We start from the raw sequence: 25,058 nt of genomic DNA, 5'->3' as shown, positions 1-25,058 counted from the left end.
CTTTCAAATTTCAAAGGAAAGTGATTAAACGACATTTCGTTTTGTTCCTCAAAAAGTAAAACCTAAAAGAATCATAATTTCCCACGTTTTTCCTATCTTCTTCCTCAACAAATACAGCCCAGCGCCGTCAGCCATGGCTGAAACTCAACAACTTCACGCCTGCCTTCGATGCTTACACCTCCGACTCTCGATTTTCCGACGGCAGCCATGGCTCAAGCCTACCCTAGCCTGAACGTGGTTCCGCCCCTGTATTCAGCCTAATGAGGCCAGATTTAAGGCTAATGGGAGTATGGTGGAAGAAAAAGGTCATAATCACAATTTTAATTAGGATTAATTGCAAATGCATACACGAAATTTATCCTAATTTGTAATTACAACATAAAATTTAAAATTTGACAGTATCAGTAACCAACTAGTCGGTTGATTCAATTAAATGAATAAAATAAAAAATAATAATACATAGTTTAATTAATTTGGTTAATTAAACTCCAATTTTACTATATCCAATTCACTTTCTCGATTTAAGAATTTGAAAAGATAAATTAACCCACATAAACGCTGTTTAACTATTTATTTTTTAAAATAATAAATTAATAATTATCTAATATATTTGAAATATATTAAATATTTATAAAAAAAATATAATAAAAAAACAGAAAAAATGAACGGTCAAAAATATATCAAAAATATATTAAAAATGTATCACATACTTATCAACTATGTATTAATATACTTGAGGGGTAACAAACGAGAAATTATTACATAAATTTGGTCTAAAACGTCATCTAAACAGAAAACAAATTAAATTAGAACACATAATTTTATTTGTCCATATCATTCATATATTTACATTGATAGCTTTTATTTAAAAGTTTAATAAACATTTATTATATATAGCAATTCATTTACTACATAAAATCACACTAATAAAGAAAGTACAATTCTTTCTTAATTGAAAATTTACATTTCCTTAAAAGTCTTAATGATTATTATGAAAGTTATAATTTCTTAAAATTTAGCTGCTTTCAATTCTTGCATAGTTAACGGAAAAAAATGTATATTAGAAAATAAAATATGATAAATTTAATTATGAGGCACACTTTTGTAAAAAACAAATCTGAAAATTAATGGTTCTTTTAACTTTTTTTAATTTTTTTTTTATAAACTCACAGAAAAAATTTTGTATAAAACAAAAATACAAAAAGCTATTTTTTTATACTTCTAAAATCTTCTCCTTTTATTTATTATTGTGTAAACTGTTAAGAAATTATAGTTATCTTTAATTGAAGAAAGAGATTATAATTTTCATAATAATTATTAAGACGTTTAAGGAAATGTAAATTTTCAATTAATAAATATTGTACTTTCTTTATTAGTGTGATTTTTTTTTATATAGTAAATGAATTGCTATATTTAACAAATCTTTATTTAAATTTTGAATAAAAGCTATTAATGTAAATATATGAATGATATGGACGATAAATAAAATTATGTGTCCTAATTTAATTGGTTTATTTTTTAGATGACGTGTTAGACCAAATTTATGTAATAATTTTTCGTAACAAATGGACTTTTATTAAAAAGTTTCAATATACTTGCAGTGACTGTCCTAATTACCGTAATAAACCCACCTTCTTCCTCAACTCTTCTTCTAACAATCACTCATTTTCTCTATCTTTTTCCTCCAATCTTAAAACTTCACACTCTTTCCCTCACTTTCAAGAATGGAAACAATAATTTGCTTACAAATTCTCCCAAATCAAAGTAAATTTTTTTCTAAAGATTACACTGTACAGTCGACGACAGTCCCCGTCCACAACCTCTCACCCGACCACCCTTCTCTCCGCTATCCAGAAGTGCGCGCCGCCGCGCTCTCCGTACGGTCGGAAACCTCCGTACTGTTGCAGTAGCGAGATTGTGGTGATGGAAAACAAATGAGGAAAAAATGGTGGTGATGATGAAAAGAAACTAGAAAGTTGGTATTGTGTGAAAAGAAGTGCCGTATTTAACTATAAATCAAAGAGAAAGAACAGCATACAGTTCATTATAAACTATTAGATCTTCAAAAACTACCCAAACAGTTACAATTGATGAAGAAAAGAAAATTAAGAATACTGGAATTTACTTATCACGCGCCGAAACAAAGAAGCCGGTGGCCGTGTAATCTGCTGAGACGGGCCGAGCGTACGTCTGAGGTGTTTTAGCCATGTCAAGAGCAATCGGTGAGAAATTTGACCGTTTTTTCAAGAATTATAACTACTGCATGTTTTATAAATTTATATGAACGAAAAAAAAAATACTATCAATTGCTTTTTTTGTATTTTTCAGGCGATGATTCCGCATGTGATATCGGAACCGGAGGTCAAAATGACGGAACGGTCCGACGAGGATGAGTGTCTTTTTATGCTCTGTGAACTCTTCTTTTGATAATTCTAATGAATTATTGAGAGCATTGTTAAATCCGTTTGCATTTTCTCTCGGCCCCCTCACTCGGACGACCGGATATATACAATCAGGGGCTCAAAAATTTTTCTACAGTTTCGAGATGAGAGATAAGTGGATTTAATTTCTTATTTAAATCATAAGTATCATTATTCTTAAAAAATTAATTGATGCTCTTGGTTTTAATTCAATTTGCTGGTTGTGAATTTAATTTCTTATTTAAATCATCAGTATCATTATTCTTAAAAATTAGATATCTAAGAATATGACTTATATTTAATAGTTTAGCTAAATTGTATGTATTTTGTTTTTTTAGACACCATCATCGGATTTGGTTGTGCCTCTACAACATCTCGTAGTTTTTGTTGTTGCATTCGGTAAGCTAATTTTTTTTTAATCTGTTTTTAAATCTTCTTTTTAATTTTTTTCTTACTTTTCTTCCATTGCAGCGACTAAATCATTATTTATTTATCTCAAAAAAAATTATTATTTATTTATTTATTTCAAAGTATCATTATTTATTTATAAGCCAGATAACTATAGAGTATAGACATATGTGATAAATTTTATGAGTCCTTGGGTCACGTGATAATTATTATCACTAGAGGATAATTGAATTAGTAATTATCAACATTATATAACGAACTCATGACCAAGTGGAAGTACTTTCACATTTGATGAGAGCACAGAACCTTTAAAATATTTGCTGTATTTTGTCACTATTACTTTTAGGTATAATGTTATGTATTAATATGCTAACTTTTTTTAGGTATAATGTTATGTATTAATATGCTAACTTTTTTTATAAAAGAAATGTTAACTTTTTTTTTTCTCAAAAAGAAAATATGCTAACTTTTTTAATGCTTCCTTTTTTATGTACTTCCTAAAAGACTCATGTAATCTTAATTATTTTAATATATGTACATAATATAGGTATATCTACATACATATGTATATAGATAGATAGATATATTCGAAAGAAAATAAGGCGTTTCTAGCTTTAATTACGGGTGAACTTCTCGAAATTATGTATGATAATAAAATAAGGCGGCTTGCTCTGACCAAGACTCCACTTTTTGCTCCGTACATGGAGCGTATGAATTGTATTAGTTTTCTACCTCGAAAATATAAAATGTGGCATAAATACCAATTGTAGTATTCAGATTTCAACAAACAAATTAACTATGTTTGAATAAATGAGTTGGGTCTGATAATTAGTTTGATCAGCATTTTTACTATGTCATTGCATATTATATAAGCAGTTTCATGTATTCAAACTATTGTTGTTGTAGGATTCATGGCCCGTTATACTTCAAAAAATTTAAATTTTTTCCTATTCTATTATAGCCTCTAGAGTTACTTTTGAAGCTGGATTCGGTAAGTTAATTATTTACTTTATTTTATATTCAATACTATATATCTTATATTCACTACTAAAAATGTTGAATTTATCAACGGATCTCAGCAACGGGCCTAAAATTCATCGGTAAATTCATTTTTGCCGACGAACTTGGTGACAGATTAATTATCCATTTCCAATTGTTGGAAAAATGTCCGTCGCTAATTTGACGTAACATCTCCCCGCCAAGTTAAAATGAAATTTGCCAACGAAATACCACATCCGTCGAAAAAATTTAGCAACATATTTGTAAAATTTGTTGCTAGTTGTTCACCCAACAAAACGCATCGTTTCGTTTTAGCAATTTAGTGACAGATGTTTTCAATCCGTCGCTAATTTGCCTGCATTCATTAAGTTTAAGTAAAACACAACATTTTACTTAAACTTACCGACAGATTTCCGAAGGAAACAATCTGTCGGTAAATTAAACCTAAATAATGGAACAAGCCCTTCTTCTCCCACTTTTCTTCTTTCTCTCCTTTTCCTCCTCTGGTTATTTTATCCTTCCCTCCAGCGATCCGCAGCTCCTTCTCCTCCGGCGATCTCTTCTCCTTCCTCCGGCAAAATCCTTCCCTGCGGCTCTCCTCTGTCCTCCATCGATCTCTTCGCTCCGGCTGCCATCCACTAATAATAATTAGTTAGTGGGTTTTTTAATTAATCCGTCAAAATAGACTCCCCTACCGTCGTCGTTCCGCTGTCCGGCCACCCCTCTGGTTCCGCTTCCTTGTTGCTTTCCATCCTACTCCCCAAAGTTTTGTTTTTATTTTTATCGCTTTGGTTGTTCATTACTAATTAGATTTAGGTTAGTAAATTAATAATTAATAAATTACTAATAAACTAAAATTTATTAAATTTAATTATGAATAAACTGAAATTTAATTATTTTTATTAATAATTAAAATTAATTTTAAGTAATTAAATTAGTTTATTAATAAGTTAATTAGCTTAATTCATATTAAATTATAGTTTTGTTAATTAAGTTAAATTAAATTAGTTAACTTAAGCTAAATTTTAATTTTATTAATTATATTAATTAAAATTTTGTTTGTTTAGGATAAATTAAATTATAAGATTAATTATATTGTTAAGGTAGTTAATATTTTAATTTGTAGTTATATATTCATAATTAAGTTAGTTTATTAGGTTAATTATGTTAGTCTATAATAATCTAGAATTTTTTTTGTAATTGAAATAAGTTTGAAAAAAATAGCCCAATTGATTAATAGAAATTTTAATTTGAAGAATTGAGATGAATTGGTGTGTTGGTTATTTTGAAATATATATTGTATATTTACAAGGTTTTCCTGAAAAATGGGTGCTGCTTATTTTTAGAGATAATGCTGCCGAATGTTGGTTAAAAATTTAATAACAATTAAATTAGAAAAAGCATACCTTGAATTAGTTAATTTGTAATGTTATGAAAAACTGATCAAAAACTATTAATATAGGCTTGTTTGCTTTCGCTGACGGTTGATGATAGACGTTAATATCTGCAGACGTTTGTTTGTACTGATTCAACCTTATCCACTGTGCTCTTTGCAGTTCTGCTCTTCAACAAGTAAGTATTGTTGTTTACTGTTTTTCATTTTAGTTATAGTAGAATGAATATTATTCAAACCAGATAAAAATTTAATTAGTCGTAGAAAATTCGTCCTACGTCTTCAATAGATTGAACGACACGGGATTGTACATGTGTGTGGTTCAAAAAACTAATGTCTACGTATACATGAAAACATATATGTGTAGATACAGTAGAAAATATTTAACAATTTTATGGCGTATATTCTCTGAGTGGTTATTTAGTATATGTTGCGTAACGTTTTTTCCTTAAGGAATATATATTTGGCGTTATCCAGCATATATTATATAATGCACTTGGACAACTACACTAGAAGGATGCCAAATATTTTTCTTCATGTTTATACATATATCGTGATTGAATTATGGGCTGCTAGTTTTGCGGATGGAACAGGGCCCTATCTTTTTAGCAATCAATTTCGTTAATTATGTGACATCGAGTATTTAATACACCTAAATGTACATGTTATAGAAATGAATTCAGACCGCACTTGGATGTATAGTGGCAAAATCTCGTCGCCAATTTCGTTGTGAGCCGTCAAAGGCGTCGTCCACAAACGTCTTTGATGACGACACAAAACATTTAACTACAAACGCTCTTCCCTCGTCTCTAAATCACTTAGTGATGAGGAAAATGCCGACGGATTCCTTTTTTTTTGTCGCTAAAATCAAGATTTTTAGTAGTTATAACATGTTCAAAATCCCAAAAAATAAGAGTTTTTTTAAATTAAAAAGTTGGACTCGATAAATCAGGTAACATACCCGAACATCTCTATTAGGTTGACACCCTCTTAGCATAAAATTATTTTTCTCATTATCAAATATTATTAAAATGAATTATAATCAATTACAAAAATAGTTTTAAAGCAAGGCAAAACCTTTGCTACAAATAGTCTAAACTAAAGTTAGACTTTAACAATTGATAGGGGAATAATAAAATCATGATGAAACACTAGTCTCAACTAAAAATCCATCACATTTAGATGTGCAACATTCAAGACCAAAAAAAAATTCACCCAGTTCTAGAAAACACGATGAAATTTCAAATAAAAATTGTAAAAAAAAACAGCCTTAGGCCTCCTCTTCCCATAAAAAAATTTAAACAAATCTGTAAGCCAAACCAAAGATGAGTTGTCGATGAAACTACATGCTTATAAATAAGATCAGTCAATGAGTTACACTCTCTATAGATGTGGGAAACCATGCACAAAATACATCTTACAAATGATATGAAGTGTCACGACCCGAAATCTCGAGCCGCGACCGGCGCTAGGGAATGGGAGTGGTAGCTCCGAAACCCGTAGCAAGCCTAAAACGAGTATAAATTTTTCGCGATCAAAATATATAATTATGCATAAAACGTTTTCAGAAAACTTCTTTAACAATACAGTATTAAATATCAAAATACCATATTCATTTTTCCGAAAACCGCTGCAAAACGATTCGTAGAAACCAGGGTCTTAAAAAGCGATATCTCATATCTAGAACTGCCCTGTTTCAATTTATAACCACAACCAATTCCACGCATGGGCAATTGGTAAAGAAATCAAACAGTAAAAACCATAGCTTTATAAAACCATGTATATATATTTTATAAAATTAACAACTGAACCTCTTTCAATACATAAAGTCAAATATAGTTTGACATCTACTGACTACTGCAGCGCTACGAATTGAAGCGTACTTCAATACATACTTTATATATTGCAGACTTCCGGAACAAGAATGGAAGTCCATCTCTTCAAATACTATCACCTGAAATAAAACACTGTTGGGGGGTCAGACAACGCTGAGTGAGTTTACACTTTACTAATAGTGTTATATAAAATAACATTGCATTTAAAAACAAAACATATATAGAGAACTTAATATATATCAAGTATTAGATCCGATTGAAACCTTAATCTTAAACTCATACTATTCCCTATCCGTATCCTATTCATATTGTATCCATTCATACTGTATCAAATCATTTTGATCCAAGTGGTACGGTCCCGAGATAGTTCAACCGAGTTACTCGTTACCACGTGACATAGTCCCGAGATAGTTCAACCGAGTTACATCATGTCACTGCTTAATCCCAAGGTGTGAGTCCCGAGATAGTTCAACCGAGTTACTCACTAGATACGGGTCCCGAGATAGTTCGACCGAGTTACCTCGTATCTACCAAACATAGTCCTCCTCATTCCCAAACATAATCATCATACAATGAGCTCATATCAAACATTTTTAGATACCAACATCTATTAATGCTAATTCTATGACTGACCGGACACTGGTGATCACACAGCCTATTGATGCCCAATAGGTAGCTCGTTTCCTCGGATCATTATACTAGTTTTATTTTATAAGAAATAAACATTCAATAAAAAATAATAATCATTATGAATAATAATGCTTTATGCGATGCATTAATAATAATGATAATTAAAATAAATTGCTTTTATTAATAAAGCACAAAAGTAAATTGTAAACTCACCACTTGCTAACCATAATCTTCGAGAATTCGTAAAACGGTATCGCGTTCGTCACGTTCCGAGTCCCGTTAGTAATCGTCTCGTCGAGTCTACGAAAATTTGATAATCGCACTAATTAATAAAAATCTAACTAGAATTACTTATCCAAAAATTGGGTTTCTAGCCAACTTTGGCTACCGAAACCGCTTATTTAAAATAGCCCGTACTCAAAATAAATTGGACATTTCCATAGTCCGCAACATCGTCTAAAACTTTCATTTAGACTCGAACTTCATTTGACATCTTTAATGTTTCCAAAATTTTCCTCAAAGATAACTCTTTAAATTTTTCCTATTTATTTCGTGTTTTTGGACCATCTTTGAGCTACTAAAACCGTCAATTAAAGTGGTCCAAATTCAAAATAAAATTGACATTCCTAAAGTTCGGAATGTCGTCTAAAACTTTTGTTTAGACCTCGGACTTAAACTAGCACCCGAAGGTATCGGAAATCAGTCCTGAAGTTGGTACCTCAAATCTGGAAATTAAAGCTGTTAAAAACAGCCTTCTAACGCTGCTGTTTCAGACAGCGGAACAGGGTAACTACAGCGGATATTTTCCAAAAACAATCTGACATTCTTAAACTTCACACTTCCCTCTACAATATCCGTGAAGATTTCAATTGATTCCGACTTACCATTTGTTCACAATTTAATTCCAAAGTTTCCCTTTTGTTATATTTTAACACTTAGTTTATTTTTCTAACTTATATTTCCAGTTTTTGACTCAACTTCAAACACGGATAATTTTTAATCCGACTTAACAACACCACGTTTATTTTCCTTGAATCTCATCTATGCAACACCATTTATTTATTCTACTCATCTTTGGGTTAATATTATTACGGATTGGGGTCCGTTTTTATATGCGAAGTAGCCTTCATGACTTGATTATGTCATTTCCAGATTTTCACACTTTCAACACCCTATCTATTTCAATCATCACAGCCCTATTTAATCATTTAAATTCTAATCCGACTATCACGTTTTACTCTCCGTATATCCCTCACGATATACTACTCAAGCCTTCTCAAAAATCATCGCTCGGGGACCTTCGTATATTGGCTCAAACTTAGCAACTCACACTGTTTTGGGGCTGCACTTTATCTATTTTACAAACTCAGTTTTGAACCTCTACAACTTACTGTTTTAAGCTCGTTTAAATACATCGTTACTTAGGACTGATCATACGCTAAAAAAACGACACCCTTGGTTGATCGGGGACTGCCCAAGCAGTCCCCTTTTAGCCGCCGAACTCTGCTCATATGAGCAGAGTTCATTCTGCTCGTTTGAGCAGAATATTCTGCTCATATGAGCAGAATGGTTCTGCTCGTTTTGAGCAGAACCGAGCCACTCTCGGCTTGCCCCAACGTGGTATCTCGACCTCACATCGACTCCCTAACATTAGCACACACACAACTCTCAAACCTCATCCAAAACCATCAACAAATCATCAATTTCTGCAATTAAATTCAAAACAGAAAAATAGAATTTCAACTCATTTCAACTCAACAGTCAGCCCTAATTTCTTAACCAAATTCAAAGTTTGAGAGGTTACCTTAACCCTTGGTGTGTTGGCTTTACAACCGCGCTTAAACCGCTAAATTTGATGATCAATTTGTTGAGTTATGATCCCCGTCGCCCAACTCGCATAAGAAGAAGAAGAACATGGAGATGGAGCTTCGGCAAAGGAAGTTGAGGGTATTGGGGATTTCTGATTTTGGGTCCTTGGCTTGCTAGATAAATCTTGAAGAGGTGGAGGGAATTAGGTGTCATTTTCTTAATGAATATGTGGGGAAAAAGTTTATATGAAAGCTTGAATTTTAACACTTCTTACAATTCAATCCTTTAGCTTTCAATTTTCTTCAAATTATTTCCAATTCTTTTTATAATTAAACGGAACCTTAACGATTTTCATTTATCGATAAATAATGGACTCCGCATTATTTATTTACTTTCCTTATTCCGATAATCAAGTTCCGCTTAATTAAAATTCTTGTGTCCAAGTTGTATAAAGTGTAATCTTAACTCCTTAATTTTATTTTACGAATTTTGTCGTAACATTTATTAATTCGAGACTTATCATTTAGTTTATTTATTTTTCTCTAGTCCCGATAAATTCCAATTTTATCAAATAATAATTTTACTGAAATTATTATTTTACAAAAAATTTAATAAACTCACTTTGGTCTATTTTCTTATTTCTCAAACTAAATTTCGAAATCCCCAATTAAATTCTCACACTTGTGCTTCGTGGCACCTTACTTGGCACTTCTAAAAGTACGGGGTATTACATGAAGAGATTCAAACCATTGATCCATCAATTGTCAAGGTTATTTTGGTCTTGTAACTAAGCGCATTGACAATATACAAAGAGCCAGATTTTAGCCAAAGGTTAAACTAACCTTTTTGCCAAACCACTTTAACTTCAAATATTGCAGCTCTTAATTCAGCTACAAAAACACAACTAAAGCCAATATCAAAAGAAAAAGCTCCTTTTGAAAATCGTTTTGTATTCTGAAAGATTCCACATGCACCTGCCATACTCGAATATCCCGCTGCAGAACCATTTATATTAACTTTGATCCAATTAGCCAGAGAAGGATTCCAGCTAACAAGAATGATAGATGGAGGTTTTGGGGAACTTTTTTAATATTAAGAAGCAATAATATGTGAATCTCTCGGATCATTTCTCATAAAACCACATTTAAAGTAATATGTCTCTCGAATATATTTCTAAATGAATCTCAAAGAAACATGAATGTTTGATTGAATGTCGTCAAAAATTCTTGCATTCCTTGTTTTCCAAATTACCCAGACAAACTAAACAATCGAAGTACACCAAAGAGTTGCAATTTGAGAGCTAAACCTATGATTCAAAGCATCAATAACAAGATTCAACATATTACCAAAAACTGGAAATGTTTTTTCAAAAAGCATGGAGATAGAATTCTATATTTTAGCTGAAAAGGGGCAATATAGATAAATGGGTTTAATCTTTCGAATTAGCATTACAAAGTCAGCAAGCAGAAGAAAAAGAAATATTCCTTTTTTGTAACATATTGTCTGTAGGGAGACAACCAATAAATATCCACCAACAGTTTAAAGAACGAGAGAGAGGGAGGAATTTCTTCCTAATGAATGAACACCACAAAAGCGGATCGTTAGCTGAATTAAGATGTGTATACATATTCTTCACTAAAAAAGATCCATCCATAAGATGCTTCTATGTAAAAATATCAATATCATGGTGAATAGCTTAAAAAATTAATATTATCCTTCAATTCATCATTTTGAATATGGTACAACTTTCACACATCATGAGTTAAATACTCTGAAACAGTGTTCAAAATGTATTTTTCCTCTTTAATTGGAAATTCCAATTAAGAAGCAACATTAGAGGCAATCCAACCATCCGTCTAAAAATTTAACGTGGAGTTTTCACCAATTGACCAAACACTATCAAAATCTAAACTAGCATAGTGATGTTTCATAGAGGACCAAATTATAGAGGAACTGAAATAAGTAATTCGGGAAATACCCGAGGGAGTGAAAAATATGTTCTGAATAAGAGTAGAAACATAATCATTAGATATAAGCAATTTCTAAGCCGTTTTCAAAATTATGACTTCATTCAACATAGAAAGAGTTTTAATATCCAAACCTCCTTCTTTTAATTGAACACAACATATTTTCCACTTTAGATGAACGAGTTTGCAATTGTTTGTAGAACCAGACCACAAAATAAGAGTTACCTTACATATATGGTAACTAATCTGTTTGCGATCGTTGGTTTGATAGTATCTGACATACTATCGAATTAAAGTGATCAGAGATGTACAATTATTTCTGGTGGTGAATTTTATTTGGTGGGAATAGCAGATTTGTATTTCACCACATCATATGCGATTATGATAGTGAGTCGAGCTATTATAGGAATTGCATTCGATATTTTTTTTACAATTGTTCTTGTATATATAGCAGAGTTGTCTCCTTATCATATTTGAGTTTGCATGTCATACTTCCCTGGCGTTTGACTTTTTCCTTTTCATTTTATTTTTTTATATTAACTTTTAGTTTGTTTTTTTATATTCATTTAAATGCTGAAATTAATTAATAGTTGAGGCTGAAACTATAATTTTATCATTCTAATATGTTCTATAAGTTTTTATGATTTATTTGTTTTGATATTTAGTCAATATTATGTTGAGATGATATAATGTTGAAGCATGTTTTTGAATTCAAAAAACATTTGTTGATGATGAGATCATGTTGGAGTTCTCAAATTAACCTAATTACCATTTTTTAAAAAAAATATTTTCATTTTTAATATCGTCAAATTTGAGAATTGAAACTTTTTTATCATGTAAAAATAACCTTATTGTGCAAATTATGTTGCATATTTAATTTTTAACTACTCTTATGCTACATAAATGTGTGATTGATGATTATATTCTTTATAATACTTTTAGGTACTTTTCAATATTAGATTCTTATTGTCATGCGTCTATTTCCTATTAATAAAAAATTTGGCAATGGTTTTGACATGAAAGATATATATAGCGACCAATGTTATATCAGTTTTATTGATAATATTGGTTATGTTACTTATTCCAGAGTCACCTTGGTGGCTAATGGCACAAGAAAAAATTAAAGATACATATGTGATACTATACTGATGCGATACTAATATAGCGAGGACTAATTGCAGATTGCATGAAATGAAACTTTTTCTTAGTACCCCACTAGATGACAACGACGACGATATTATTCAAAATTTGATGCATTTGGATGTTAAGAACGTAGATTTTAAGTAGTTAATTCATGAAAAACTAGCGCGAAAGATTTTAATATAAGTAATTGGATTAAACTTTATTCAACAAGCATCATCAATAGAGTCAATCTATATAAGGAACAAAAGTTTACATCGGATTATCTTACACTATAGTTCTCTTATTAATTAAGACAATTGTTTTGCCGTTGTCAATGTGGCTTTTGGATAAGTGCGGTCGTCGTCCTCTTTTATTAATCATCATTAGAATCATGGCTACCCTTTTAGGATTTTATGGACTATCAAATTTGATATATTTGGATAATAATAGTCATCATATTCTACAAAGTATAGTGGCAGCTATGAATGTGCTTCATGTCGCCTTCTACTTCATAGGGCTAGGACCTATTACCTGGATTTATAGCTCAGAGGTGTTCCCGAGTGAACTCCGAGTTGAAGGAATGATTTGCGGAATAATAACAAATAGATTGAGATTGATTATTATTTTTTATATACATTCGGCAATGATGTCTATTTTGCCCTATAGTGGAGTCATACTTGTTTTATATTTTATCATTGTCGATATGAGTTTTGTTTTTTGTTTCAAAATAATTAAAAAAACATGTAGTGAAATCCTTGAAGGATTACATATTTAATAGTTGGGAATGATGATGTACATGATAACAAAAGTTATAAACTCAATATATCTACATGTGAATAGATATACATGTACATCATCGTTCTTATTTATCAAGTGCGTAATCCTTTAAGGATTTCACTACAAGTTTTTTTAATTATTTTGAAAAAAAAAAAAACCATATCGACAATGATAAAATATAAAACAAGTATGACTCCACTATAGGGCAAAATAGACATCATTGCCGAATGTATATAAAAAATAATAATCAATCTCAATCTATTTGTTATTATTCCGCAAATCATTCCTTCAACTCGGAGTTCACTCGGGAACACCTCTGAGCTATAAATCCAGGTAATAGATCCTAGCCCTATGAAGTAGAAGGCGACATGAAGCACATTCATAGCTGCCACTATACTTTGTAGAATATGATGACTATTATTATCCAAATATATCAAATTTGATAGTCCATAAAATCCTAAAAGGGTAGCCATGATTCTAATGATGATTAATTAAAGAGGACGACGACCGCACTTATCCAAAAGCCACATTGACAACGGCAAAACAATTGTCTTAATTAATAAGAGAACTATAGTGTAAGATAATCCGATGTAAACTCTTGTTCCTTATATGGATTGATTGTCAATAAAAAAATTAGACATCATCGACTCTACTGATGATGCTTGTTGAATTAAGTTTAATCCGATTATTAATATTAAAATCTTTCGTGCTAGTTTTTCATGAATTAACTATTTAAAGTCTACTTTCTTAACATCCAAAGGCATCAAATTCTGAATAATATTATCGTAGTTGTCATCTAGTGGGGTACTAAGAAGAAGCTTCATTTCATGCAATCTGCAATTAGCCTTCGCTATATCAGTTTCGCATCGGTATGGTATCACATATGTATGTAAATATTTCCTTGTGCCATTAGCCACCAAGGTGACTCTGGAATAAGTAATATAACTAATATCATCAATAAAGCTGATATAACATTGGTCGCTATATGTATCTTCCATGTCAAATCAATTGGCAAATTTTTTATTTCGGAAAATATATGTATGGCAACAAGAATCCAATATTGAAAAGAACCAAAAGATACTATAAAGAATATAATCAGCAGTCATAAATTTATGTATCATAGCAGTAGTTAAAAGTCGAATATGTTATATAATTTGCAAAAATAAGGTTATTATTACATGATAGAAAAGTTTCAATTCTTAAATTTGGCAATATTAAAAATAAAAATAATTTTGTTAAAAATGGAAATAAGGTTAATTTGAGAACTCTAACATGATCTCATCATCAACAAACGTTTTTTGAATTCAAAAACATGCTTCAACATTGTATCATCTCAACATATTATTTACTAATTATCAAAATAAATAAATCATAAATACTTATAGAACATATTATGAATGATAAAATTATATTTTCAGCCTCAACTATTATTTAATTTCAGCATTTAAATGAATATGAAAAAAAAACTAAAAGTTAATAAAAAAAGCAGAATGAAAAATAAAAAGTTAAACCTCAGGGAAGCATGATAAAAAGACTCAAATACGATAGGGAAATAATTCAGCTATATATACAGGAGCAATTGTAAAAAAAAATGTCGAATGCAATTCCCACAATAGCTCGGCTTACTATCATAATCGCATATGATGTGGTGAAACACAAAACTGCTATTCCCACCAAATAATATACACCACCAGAAACAATTGTACATTTCCAACCCCTTTAATTCGATAGTATGCAAAAGACTATCGAACCAACTATCACAAACAGATTAGCTACCATGTATGTAAGGTAACTCTTATTTTTGTAGTTTGGTTCTACAAACAATTGCAAACTCCTTCATTCAAAGTGGAAAAGATGTTGTGTTCAATTAAAATAAGGAGGTTTGAGTATTAAATATCTTTCTACGTTGAATGAAGTCGTAATTTTGGAAATGGCTTGTAAATTACTTCTGTCTAATGATTATGTTTCTATGTCATTCGGAAAATATTTTTCACTCCCTCGGTTATTTCTCAAATTATTTATTTCAGCTCCTCTATAATTTGGTCCTCTATAAAACATTGATATGCTAGTTTAGGTTCTGATAGTGTTTAGTCAATTGGTGAAAACTCGTTTAATTTTTGGATGGATGGTTGGATTACCCCTGATGTTGCTTCTCAATTGGAAATTCCAATTAAAGAGCAAAAATATATTTTGAACACTGTTTCAGAGTATTTAACTCATGATCTGTGGAAGTTGAGCCATATTTAAAATGATGAAGTGAATGATAATATTGCTTCTATTAAAGTTATTCACCATGATACTGATATTTATATATAGAAGCATTTTATGGATAGGTCTTTCTCATTGAAGAATATGTATTCACATCTTTATTTAGCTAACAATCAGCTTCCGTGGTGTTCATTCATTTGGATGGAGTTCCTCCCTCCATTTCGTCCTTTAGACTGTTGGCGGGCAATTATTGGTTGTATCCCTACAAACACTATGTTACAAAAAAGGTGTTTTTTTCTTCTGCTTACCGACTTTGTAATGCTAATTTGGGAGATTATACTCAATTATTTATTAATTTCGCTTTTCAGCTGTAATATGAAATTTTATCTTCATGCTTTTTGGGAAAAAAAATCAATTTTTACTAATATTTTTAATGTGGTTATTGATGCTATGTCATAGGTTCATCTCTCAGATTGTAAATCTTTGTTGTACTTCGATAATTGGTTGTTTGGGTAATTTGGAAAATAAGGAATGCAACAATTTTTGACGACATTCAAATAAATATTCATGTTGCTTTGAGATTCATATTTGGATAATATTCGAGAGGCATATTAATTTAAATGTTGTTCATTGAGAAATGATTCGAGTAAGATTCGCATATTATCGCTTGTCAATATTAAGAAAATACCTGGAAAACCTTCATCTATCATTCATGTTAGCTAGCATACTCCTCTGGCTAATTGGATCAAAGTTAATACAGATGGTTTCGCAGCGGGATCTCCAGGTATGGCAGGAACATGTGGGATCTTCCGATTTTCAAAATAATCTTTTTCTTTTGGTACCGGCTCTAGTTATGCTTTTATAGCTCAGTTAAGAGCTGCAAAATCTGCAGTTAAAGTGGTGATGTAGGACAGGTTAGGTAAGGCTGATGTAAGGTTAATTACTGAATAACTTGAAATTGAGGTCTGAATTTCATATCAAAATTATCTGAAAATCAGGTATGGAGTAATAAGAATTAGATAGAAAATAAAAGAAAACTTCTAAGAGTCACACTTAGAAGGCCTAGGAGTCACACCTAGAGAATTGAGTCGCACAATTCGTAAAGATTGCTGGAAAACAATATTTTTTTATTATCAAAATTACGTGCCGAAAAATAACAATAGACTAGCTATTTATATACTTAAAACTAATCCTAATACTAATAGGATCTAAAATCCTAATCAATACTTAACAAGACTTCTAAACTAAATAGGACTTCTAAGCTAAATAGAACTTCTAACTAAATAGGACTCCTACTAAAAATAAAAACTATATTTCTACTACAGTATTGCAGAAATCAGAAATTACAAAAGTACCCCTCACATTCTCCATCAAGTGGCTTGGCAAAAAAGTTGGTTTAACCTTTGGCTAGAAACTGACTTTTTGTATGGTGTCAATGCCCTTAGTCACAAGATAAAAATAGTCCCTTAGCAATTGATGGATCAATAATTTGAATGTCTTTCTAGCATTTTTAAGATGTATTTTGTGGTTTCTCACATTTATAGAGAATGTCTCCATATTTATGCTTAAGTAACATGCAAAATGATTTCAATAAAAAATTGGCTTATAGATTTGTTTAAAAAAAATTATGAGAAGAGGAGACATAAGGCTGCTGTCTTTTTACAACTTTTATTTGAAGTTTCATTGTGTTTTAGGAATTGGGTGAAAACAATTTGGTCTTGAATGGTGCACATTTGGACGTCATGGGTTTTCAGTTGGGATTAGTGATTCATCATGGTTTTATTATTTCCACTATCAATTGTTAAAGTCTAACTTTAGTTTATACTTTTTGTAGCAAAAAATTTGCTTTACTTCAGCACTATAATTTTTGTAGCAAAGGTTTCCATTTTAATAAAGATTTAGTGTGCTATTGAAAGTTAAAAATATGAAATAGGGTAAAATTGACCGTTTTACAAGGTTAATGTGCTACTGAAAAAAAAAAGTAAAGGTTTGTAATTTTTTATCAGCCAAAAAGTAAATACTAATCGGAAAAATCTAATATATTGTCGTAGTAGCTTATAATCAGCCAGCCAGCCCAAACAAAAATATACATACAAAACATTTTTTTCAGTTTAATTCCTTTGTTCTATTTTATAATCTCTTTGTTTTCCTATTTTTATAACATAATTTAAAAAGTTAGAAGAAACATATCATAATCTCATCATCTTTAAGAGAAGCAATCAAGCAAACAAGTGATGAAAAGTAAGAGTAAGATCATTATAACTTGATTTAACTATTTCAACTAAAACAAAGGTTATAACCTTAGTCGGTACATAATCTTATGATCGGCCGGCCACCAAAAAAAAACTTGAATTGGCATATCTGTAATTCAAAGTCTTGATATTATCAAAATGTATCGTTTAATTCTTTCCTTTCAGACCTTAAGAGCAGCTTCGTGGACCTTAGTTTGAATGAAGAGAGAGGGACATGTCTGGTTTCTTTGTATATTATGTAGCTAATTTATAAAAAAAATGTAGTGAAAACTATAGCTGATTTTAGAAGAAATGTAGTGAGAATTGTAGGTAACTTATAAAAGAAATCTAGTGAGAATCGTAACTGATTTATAAAAGAAATACAATGAGAATTGTAGCTAATTTACAAAAGAAATATAATGAGAATTGTAGATGATTTATAAAAGAAATGCAGTGAGAATTGTAGCTATTTTATAAAAAAAAAGGGTTTTTTTACACAAATCCCCTAAAAATGCTATGGTGTTTCACTTTTCCTCACCATTTTGATTTTGGCAAAAATCTCTCAAAAAAAATAAAAAGTTTACAAAAATCCCTCATAACCCAAAATAAAAGAAAATGAGACAATATTGTCCTTGGTATTTGTCAACATTTCATTGGTCTATATTTGAGTCAATCAAATGATGACACGTGGCAAATCTAGATTTGGTTAGACAATCTAACCAACTGCCACCGACCACCGGCCAAATTTCGGTCCGACCGGCCGGACCACCGGCCAAATTCCGGACGGACCACCGCGGTCACCGCGGTCAACGCCGGTCAACGGCCGGACCACCGCGGTCAACGCCGGTCAACGGCCGAACCACTGCGGTCAACCCGCGGTCAACAGAACTCAACAGAAGTCAACCCGCGGTCAACGGCAGTCAACTATAGTGGTGAGATTTTAAAAAAATTAAATAAAATACAATATATCAAGGCAAGACATGTTTGTTGTCTTTAATTACTCTTTATTATATATACATATACTCTTTAATAATGTATAAGAAAGCATTTAAACTAAATATAAACATATTAAAATGGTTGATTATAAATAATATATTATTATAAAATACTAATAAAATATTACGCTTGCTAAAATTTAAATTAATTTATTCTAATTAAATTAATACTAGTGTAAATTAAATATTAACTTAAAGTAAATTAAGTTAAAATAAATTTATAAATTAATGTATTAGAAACACAATTAACTTAATGTCAACTCGATATAAACTCAAAATAAATTATATAAGTTAATTTAGTTGATATAAAGTTAGTTTTTAAAATTATTATAAATTACTAAAAAAATTGCTTTAAATTGACATGCAACCTTCATCAAGTTTACATTGAGTTGACATTAGATTTATATCGAGTTGACATTAGGTTTACGTTGAGTTGATATTAAGTTACATTTCAAAATTAAAATATTTACTATTTCGGATTGACATTAAATTTATATTGAGTTGACATTAGGTTTGCATGCATTGACATGAGATTTACACTGAGTTGACATTAGGATTACATTGAATTGGCATTAGGTTTACATTGAGTTGACATTGAGCTGTCATTAAATTGATATTAAGTCGATGTTGAGTTGATATTAAGTTAATTTTTAAAATTATAATAATTTACTAAAACATTTACTTTGAATTGACATGTAGTTTACATCAATTTTACATTGAGTTTATATTAGATTTACATTCACTTGACATTGAGTCGACGTTGAGTTGATATGAAATTTAATTTATATTAAGTTTACATTGAGTTGATATTAGGTTTATATTGAGTCGATATTAGCTTTACATTGAGTTGACATTGAGTTGACATTAGTTTGACATTGAGTCGGCGTTCAGTTATTAAGTTTGCATTCAGTTGATATTAATTTACATTTCAAAATTAAAATAATTTACTAAAAAATTACTTTGGATTGAAATTAGGTTTACATTGAGTTGACATAGAGTCGCCATTAGGCTTACATTGAGTTGACGTTGAGTTATTAAGTTTACATTGAGTTGATATTAATTTACATTTGAAAATTAAAATAATTTACTAAAACATTACTTCGGATTGACATTAGGTTTACATTGAGTTGATATTGAGTTGACATTGAGTCGATATTAGGTTTACATTGAGTTGACATTGAGTCGACGTTGAGTTATTAAGTTTACATTGAGTTGATATTAATTTACATTTTAAAATTAAAATAATTTACTAAAAAATTATTTCGGATTTACATTAGGTTTACATTGAGTTGATATTAGGATTACATTGAGTTGACATTGAGTCGACATTGAGTTGATATTAAATTTACATTGAGCTAATATTAAATTAATTTTTAAAATTATACTTACTAAAATACATTAAATTTACATTGAGTTGACATTAAGTTTACATTGAGTTGATATTGAGTTGTCATTGAGTTGACATTAAGTCCATATTGAGTTGACATTAAATTTACACAATTTTACATAATAATATAAAATAATTTTATTTTAAATTTATAATTATTTATCAAAATATTTACTTTGAATTAACATTCAGTGAACATTAAATTTATATTAAATTTATATTGAGTTCACATTATGTTTACTTTGAGTTTATATTGAGTTGACATTGAGTTAATATTAAGTTTATATTCAGTTTACTTATATTAAAATTATTTTCAGTTTATTTTATTTTAATAAAACCTTAAATAATTTACTTTCAAATTACTATTAGTTTATTTGTTATATTATAAATTACTTTTAATAGTATACATAATGAAGTTGACATTAAGTTATCATTGAATTGACATTAAGTCGTCATTGAGTTTATATTGAGTTCTTATTGAGTTTTTGCACACCACGGGGGTCCCACTACCACATATCCGACCACGACCATTAAACCATTATATTTTTCAATTTTAAAAAGTGAAATATTTTTACTAGTTTTACTTATATATTAATAAATTGTATAAAATATAAATATATATATATATATATTTTATTTTTTTATTGTATAAATATTTAATAAATAAATAAATTTAATTAGACTAATTTAATATTAAACTTATAATAAATTTAATTTAAGTTGATATTTAATTTACATTATAAATTAATTTCATTCTAATAAGTTAATTTAAATTTATAATCAGTTATACATATATATTATAGAGTAAATGTTGACAACAATTAGCCTTTGCCTTAATGGCAAAGCACAACCTCTCTCTTATAAGAGGTCAAGGGTTCAAATCCCCTCAACCACAAATGGTGTTTTATTTAATTTTTAATTATCTAACTAAAATTGGTCCAGCCATTAAAAATGGTTAGACCACAAACCAGTAATGGTGGTGGTCCGGCCGTTGACCGCGGTGGTCCGGCTAGAGGTGGCCATAGGCCGGGTCAGCCCGTGAACCGGCCCGGAACCGGAACCGGTCAAACCCGGAACCGGACTAAAACCGGCCCGGAACCGTATAAAGGGCGGTTTCGGGCCGGTTCCAGATTTGTTGAACCGTGACCCGGCGGTTCCAGGTCGGAACCGGCGGTTCAAGGGTCGAACCCGTTAATAAAAAATATATATTATATATTTAAAATATATATTATATATTTAAAATATATATTATATCTTTATTATATAATATATTTACTTTTTGCAATAAAATATATGTTATATTTATTTTAGTAAAAGTTTTGGTTAATATTTTAACTTTTTAAAAAAAAAAAATTTATTTTCTTGTAATACTATCTCCGTGCCGGTTCCACTTTTTGGTCTCTTAGGCGGTTCCGGGCCGGTTCCACTTTTTCTTGAACCGTGACCCGGCGGTTCCGAACCGGAACCGCCGGGTTATGAACCGTGGCCACCTCTAGGTCCGGCGTTGACCGCGGTGGTCCGGCCGTTGATCGGCCAATAATGATCTAACCGGTGGTGGTTCGGTTAGAATTGGCCCGGTTTATATAAAATGAGGAGAAATTATTAGGTGTAATGAAAACACAATAGGTAAAATACACCATAGGGATAAAATAGTAATCACAACTATTAAAAGATAGAGATGAAAAGAATCTTTTAAAATTCAGCCATTAAAAATGGTTAGACCACAAACCAGTAATGGTGGTGGTCCGGCCGTTGACCGCGGTGGTCCGGCGTTGACCGCGGTGGTCCGGCCGTTGATCGGCCAATAATGATCTAACCGGTGGTGGTTCGGTTAGAATTGGCCCGGTTTATATAAAATGAGGAGAAATTATTAGGTGTAATGAAAACACAATAGATAAAATACACCATAGGGATAAAATAGTAATCACAACTATTAAAAGGTAGAGATCAAAAGAATCTTTTAAAATTGAGAGATTTTTGCAAAAAGAAAAAAAGTTGGATGATTTATACAAACTTTTGAGTTTTTGGGTGATTTGGTGTAATTTTCTCTAAAAAAAGTGTTAGACCCGCATTTGAAGTTTTTAGCCAGGCCCACAAATTTAGGCCCATATATACTCAAGCCTATTTATATTTTCAAAAAAGCTATGGTCCAATCCAAGCCTATAATAGTAATCATGCATGAAAACGGCCCTTTTTAGCTCGAAGTGATAAATTTTTCCTCTAAACCATTCTGCATAAATTTTTTTTAGAATAATTATACAACGCAACGGTTGCGCCACGTCATTCGTGCAACAAACCAATGAGGCGTTAGCCATGTGCAAATGTTTAATGATAAAAAAATAAGCAATAAATAAAGATTCTCTATCGCAAATGATTATTGGCTTGTTGTAAAAATGACGTGGCACATCCGTTGTGTGGGATAAAGACTCTTTTGTTTAAGCCAATATATATTGAGGATAACATGGAGGCAAAGAATTACAAGCGGTCTTTCAGAAACACAAGAGGTTAGGATCTAAAACAAAATCTCACAACTTTTATTGATCAAATATGACACTTTAGATGAGAGAAAATACATTTACAATCAAATAAAACACTTTTAAATAATTTACAAATATGTATATATAGCACGAAACTTTATCGAGTCTTATATTCACTATTTCGTATTTATTTCCAAAATACTTTTGAAACTCTAAAATTTTATATCTACAACCTATTCTTAAGCAAACTATCATCAAATGAAAAACGATAAAATGATATTTTTCTATAAAAGTAGGTTGTAAATATAATATTTTTGAGTTTCATAAACATTTTTAGAAAAAAACGGAATCCAAAACGTACAACTCTATAAGTTTTTGTAGTGTAGATTTGAAGTTGAAGCATATGAAAAGAAAAAAAAATCACAAGCTCCTAGGTTAGCTAAATGATGTTGGTATTACTAATAACATTATGTATGGGTATTACCAGGTTTAGCAAACCTCTTGACAACTGAAGCCATGTATTTACCTTGATGTTCAGCAAGAGCCAACTCTGTGTCGGTTGGTTGCCGGGATCCATCGCCGGAGAAGATTCCGGCGCCATAAGGAGAGCCCCCTCTAATGGAATCCATTGTGAACATTTCTGATCCAAAAGTGTAACCAATTGGAACATATAGCATGCCATGGTGAGCTAGCTGAGTCACTGCTGTGCATCTGCAATTCAAATCAAATAAACTAGTCTCAACCAGTTCTTCACTTGCATACACCAAATCAAAGCTATTCAATACATTTCTGTTCCATTGGATCATTGGTAACAAATCCAAACTGCAAAAGCTTCATGGTGTAAACTTCAAAATTAATGATACCAAGCTTAAACAACCTCAAAAAATGTCTTAAAAGATAGATTTAAGGGCTGAAAGCCGTTTTTTACGGGTAAGTCCAGTTTTCAGTATAGGTCTCCGAAATAGATTCGATTTGATATATTATGAACCCCGTAATTCCAACCCAATCTTAAGTAATGCTCATGCATGATGTAGCATGGAAACAGAAATGCTGACATGGACAATGCTGAAATGGGAATAAAGAAAATGATACTAATTAATATAAATACAGAGTCTCATAAGCGTTTTCAGACAAAAATGCTGAAATTTAGAGCTCGAGAAGTTTCCGAGAAACACACGATGCACCTATCAAGTTCTAACTTTCAATACAATACTTGGAAAAGTTTATACTTCTACTAATCTACCATTGAATGCGCATTGGCAGGGGCGGAACTACCATTAGGCTAGGGTAGGCTAAAGTCCTGGCTGGGATCGCAATTTTTTTAAAAAAACAACTTCAAGGTTAGAGGGAGGCTAAGCCCGGACTGTCGGAAAATCATAGGTAAACACTTAACATAAAAATACAAAACAAAACTTTAAAATTCCCAGACTTACATTGTACTCTCTTGCCCACCTCCCTGCGTTCCAGTACTCACAAAAAACCCGGCAGGCAATCCAGCAAGCTTCTGATCCCTCCACAATTCATCAGTAGAATCAAAAAACGCCTTCATTTGAGCAGCCATACAACCAAATCTTGCAGGAAATCCGAACAAAAACCCGTCACAGTTCACCAACTCACTAACTGAAGACATCACAGGGATCTCATTTCCCTTACGATTCGCCTTCATTTGCACCAAAATCTCGTTCGACAGGGTCTCAGGAACTCTGTACAAAAATCCCTCAACCCCTTCAACAGAATCCACACCTTTTTTCATTCTTCTAGCTAATAACTCCACATGACCATACATTGAATAAAATATTATGAAGATTTTTCGGCTTTTTAGTACCGGGATTGGTGTGTTTATGATGTTGGTTTGGGGATCTTGATCAGAAACTGGAATTTTTTGCTTACTTGATACACACCCACCACCTTTACCCATGTCAAATTTTGTATTTGGTTATTTAAAAAAATTGAATCTTGATCAAGAATTGTTGGTTTTTGTATGGTTCTTGAAATTTTGAACTGTGATCAAGAACAAATGACAAGTATTATCAAGAAGTGGATAGAAATGAAAATCTACCTGAGTTCTGATGCTGTTGACTTATTCTTTGTTAGCTGTTCTTGCTGGCTTTTTTTATTTTTTTTGAAGTTGAACTGTGTTCTTGCTGGCAGTTGGTCCATAACGAATTAACAATCTGTTATTTTCTTTTTGTTCAAACGTTGTCGTTTCGGGGTCAGGGTTATCATTGCAGCCAAATGACTAATTACTTATATAATATGATAATTTTATTATAAGAGTAAAATTGGCTTCTTTTTAATACATTAAATTTTATTAAGTCAAATAGACTTACATTTGTAAGAAATTTGAGATAAAATTTGAACCAATGACCAGACATAGAACATACAATTTAAAATAAAATG

General features: G+C 31.0%; 1 protein-coding gene and 2 long non-coding RNA genes across 5 annotated transcripts; 1 reads left to right on the top strand and 2 right to left on the bottom strand.

Moving 5' to 3' along the window:
• The first annotated feature begins 1,605 nt into the window (after positions 1–1,605).
• Positions 1,606–24,741, top strand: LOC126680427 (uncharacterized). Of its 2 annotated transcripts, none has more exons than XR_007641150.2 (6): positions 1,606–2,222; positions 2,329–2,819; positions 5,290–5,399; positions 23,146–23,341; positions 23,922–24,038; positions 24,126–24,741. It is a non-coding gene; the product is annotated as an uncharacterized LOC126680427 (long non-coding RNA). The 2 variants fall into 2 exon arrangements; XR_007641149.2 differs by having other exon boundaries at positions 23,146–23,588.
• LOC126680428 (uncharacterized) lies at positions 6,958–11,063 on the bottom strand. 2 transcript variants are annotated; one of them, XR_007641152.2, is made up of 3 exons: positions 9,490–9,784; positions 7,899–7,985; positions 6,958–7,187 (listed from the first exon to the last, which is right to left on the bottom strand). It is a non-coding gene; the product is annotated as an uncharacterized LOC126680428 (long non-coding RNA). The 2 variants fall into 2 exon arrangements; XR_007641151.2 differs by lacking the exon at positions 7,899–7,985 and having other exon boundaries at positions 9,490–11,063.
• LOC126680426 (probable NAD(P)H dehydrogenase (quinone) FQR1-like 2) lies at positions 22,695–24,576 on the bottom strand. Its single transcript, XM_050375554.1, has 2 exons — positions 24,092–24,576; positions 22,695–23,369 (listed from the first exon to the last, which is right to left on the bottom strand). Exons 1-2 carry the CDS (start codon positions 24,574–24,576, stop codon positions 23,126–23,128), a joined length of 729 nt encoding a protein of 242 aa, XP_050231511.1. The 3' UTR covers positions 22,695–23,125.
• Positions 24,742–25,058: the final 317 nt, after the last annotated feature.

Source organism: Mercurialis annua, linkage group LG5 (genome assembly GCF_937616625.2).
Source record: "Mercurialis annua linkage group LG5, ddMerAnnu1.2, whole genome shotgun sequence".
In the NCBI taxonomy this organism is placed as follows: Eukaryota; Viridiplantae; Streptophyta; class Magnoliopsida; order Malpighiales; family Euphorbiaceae; genus Mercurialis; species Mercurialis annua.
Note: the sequence above shows the minus strand (reverse complement) of the source record. Positions and strands in the feature narration are given on the sequence as shown.

Excerpts from the sequence above, each read along its gene's own strand:
- LOC126680426 (XM_050375554.1), bottom strand. The coding sequence starts at position 24,576 with ATGGGTAAAGGTGGTGGGTGTGTATCAAGTAAGCAAAAAATTCCAGTT. Across the intron at positions 23,370-24,091 it reads GGTGGGCAAGAGAGTACAAT|ATGCACAGCAGTGACTCAGC; the intron begins GTAAGTCTGGGA and ends TTTGAATTGCAG.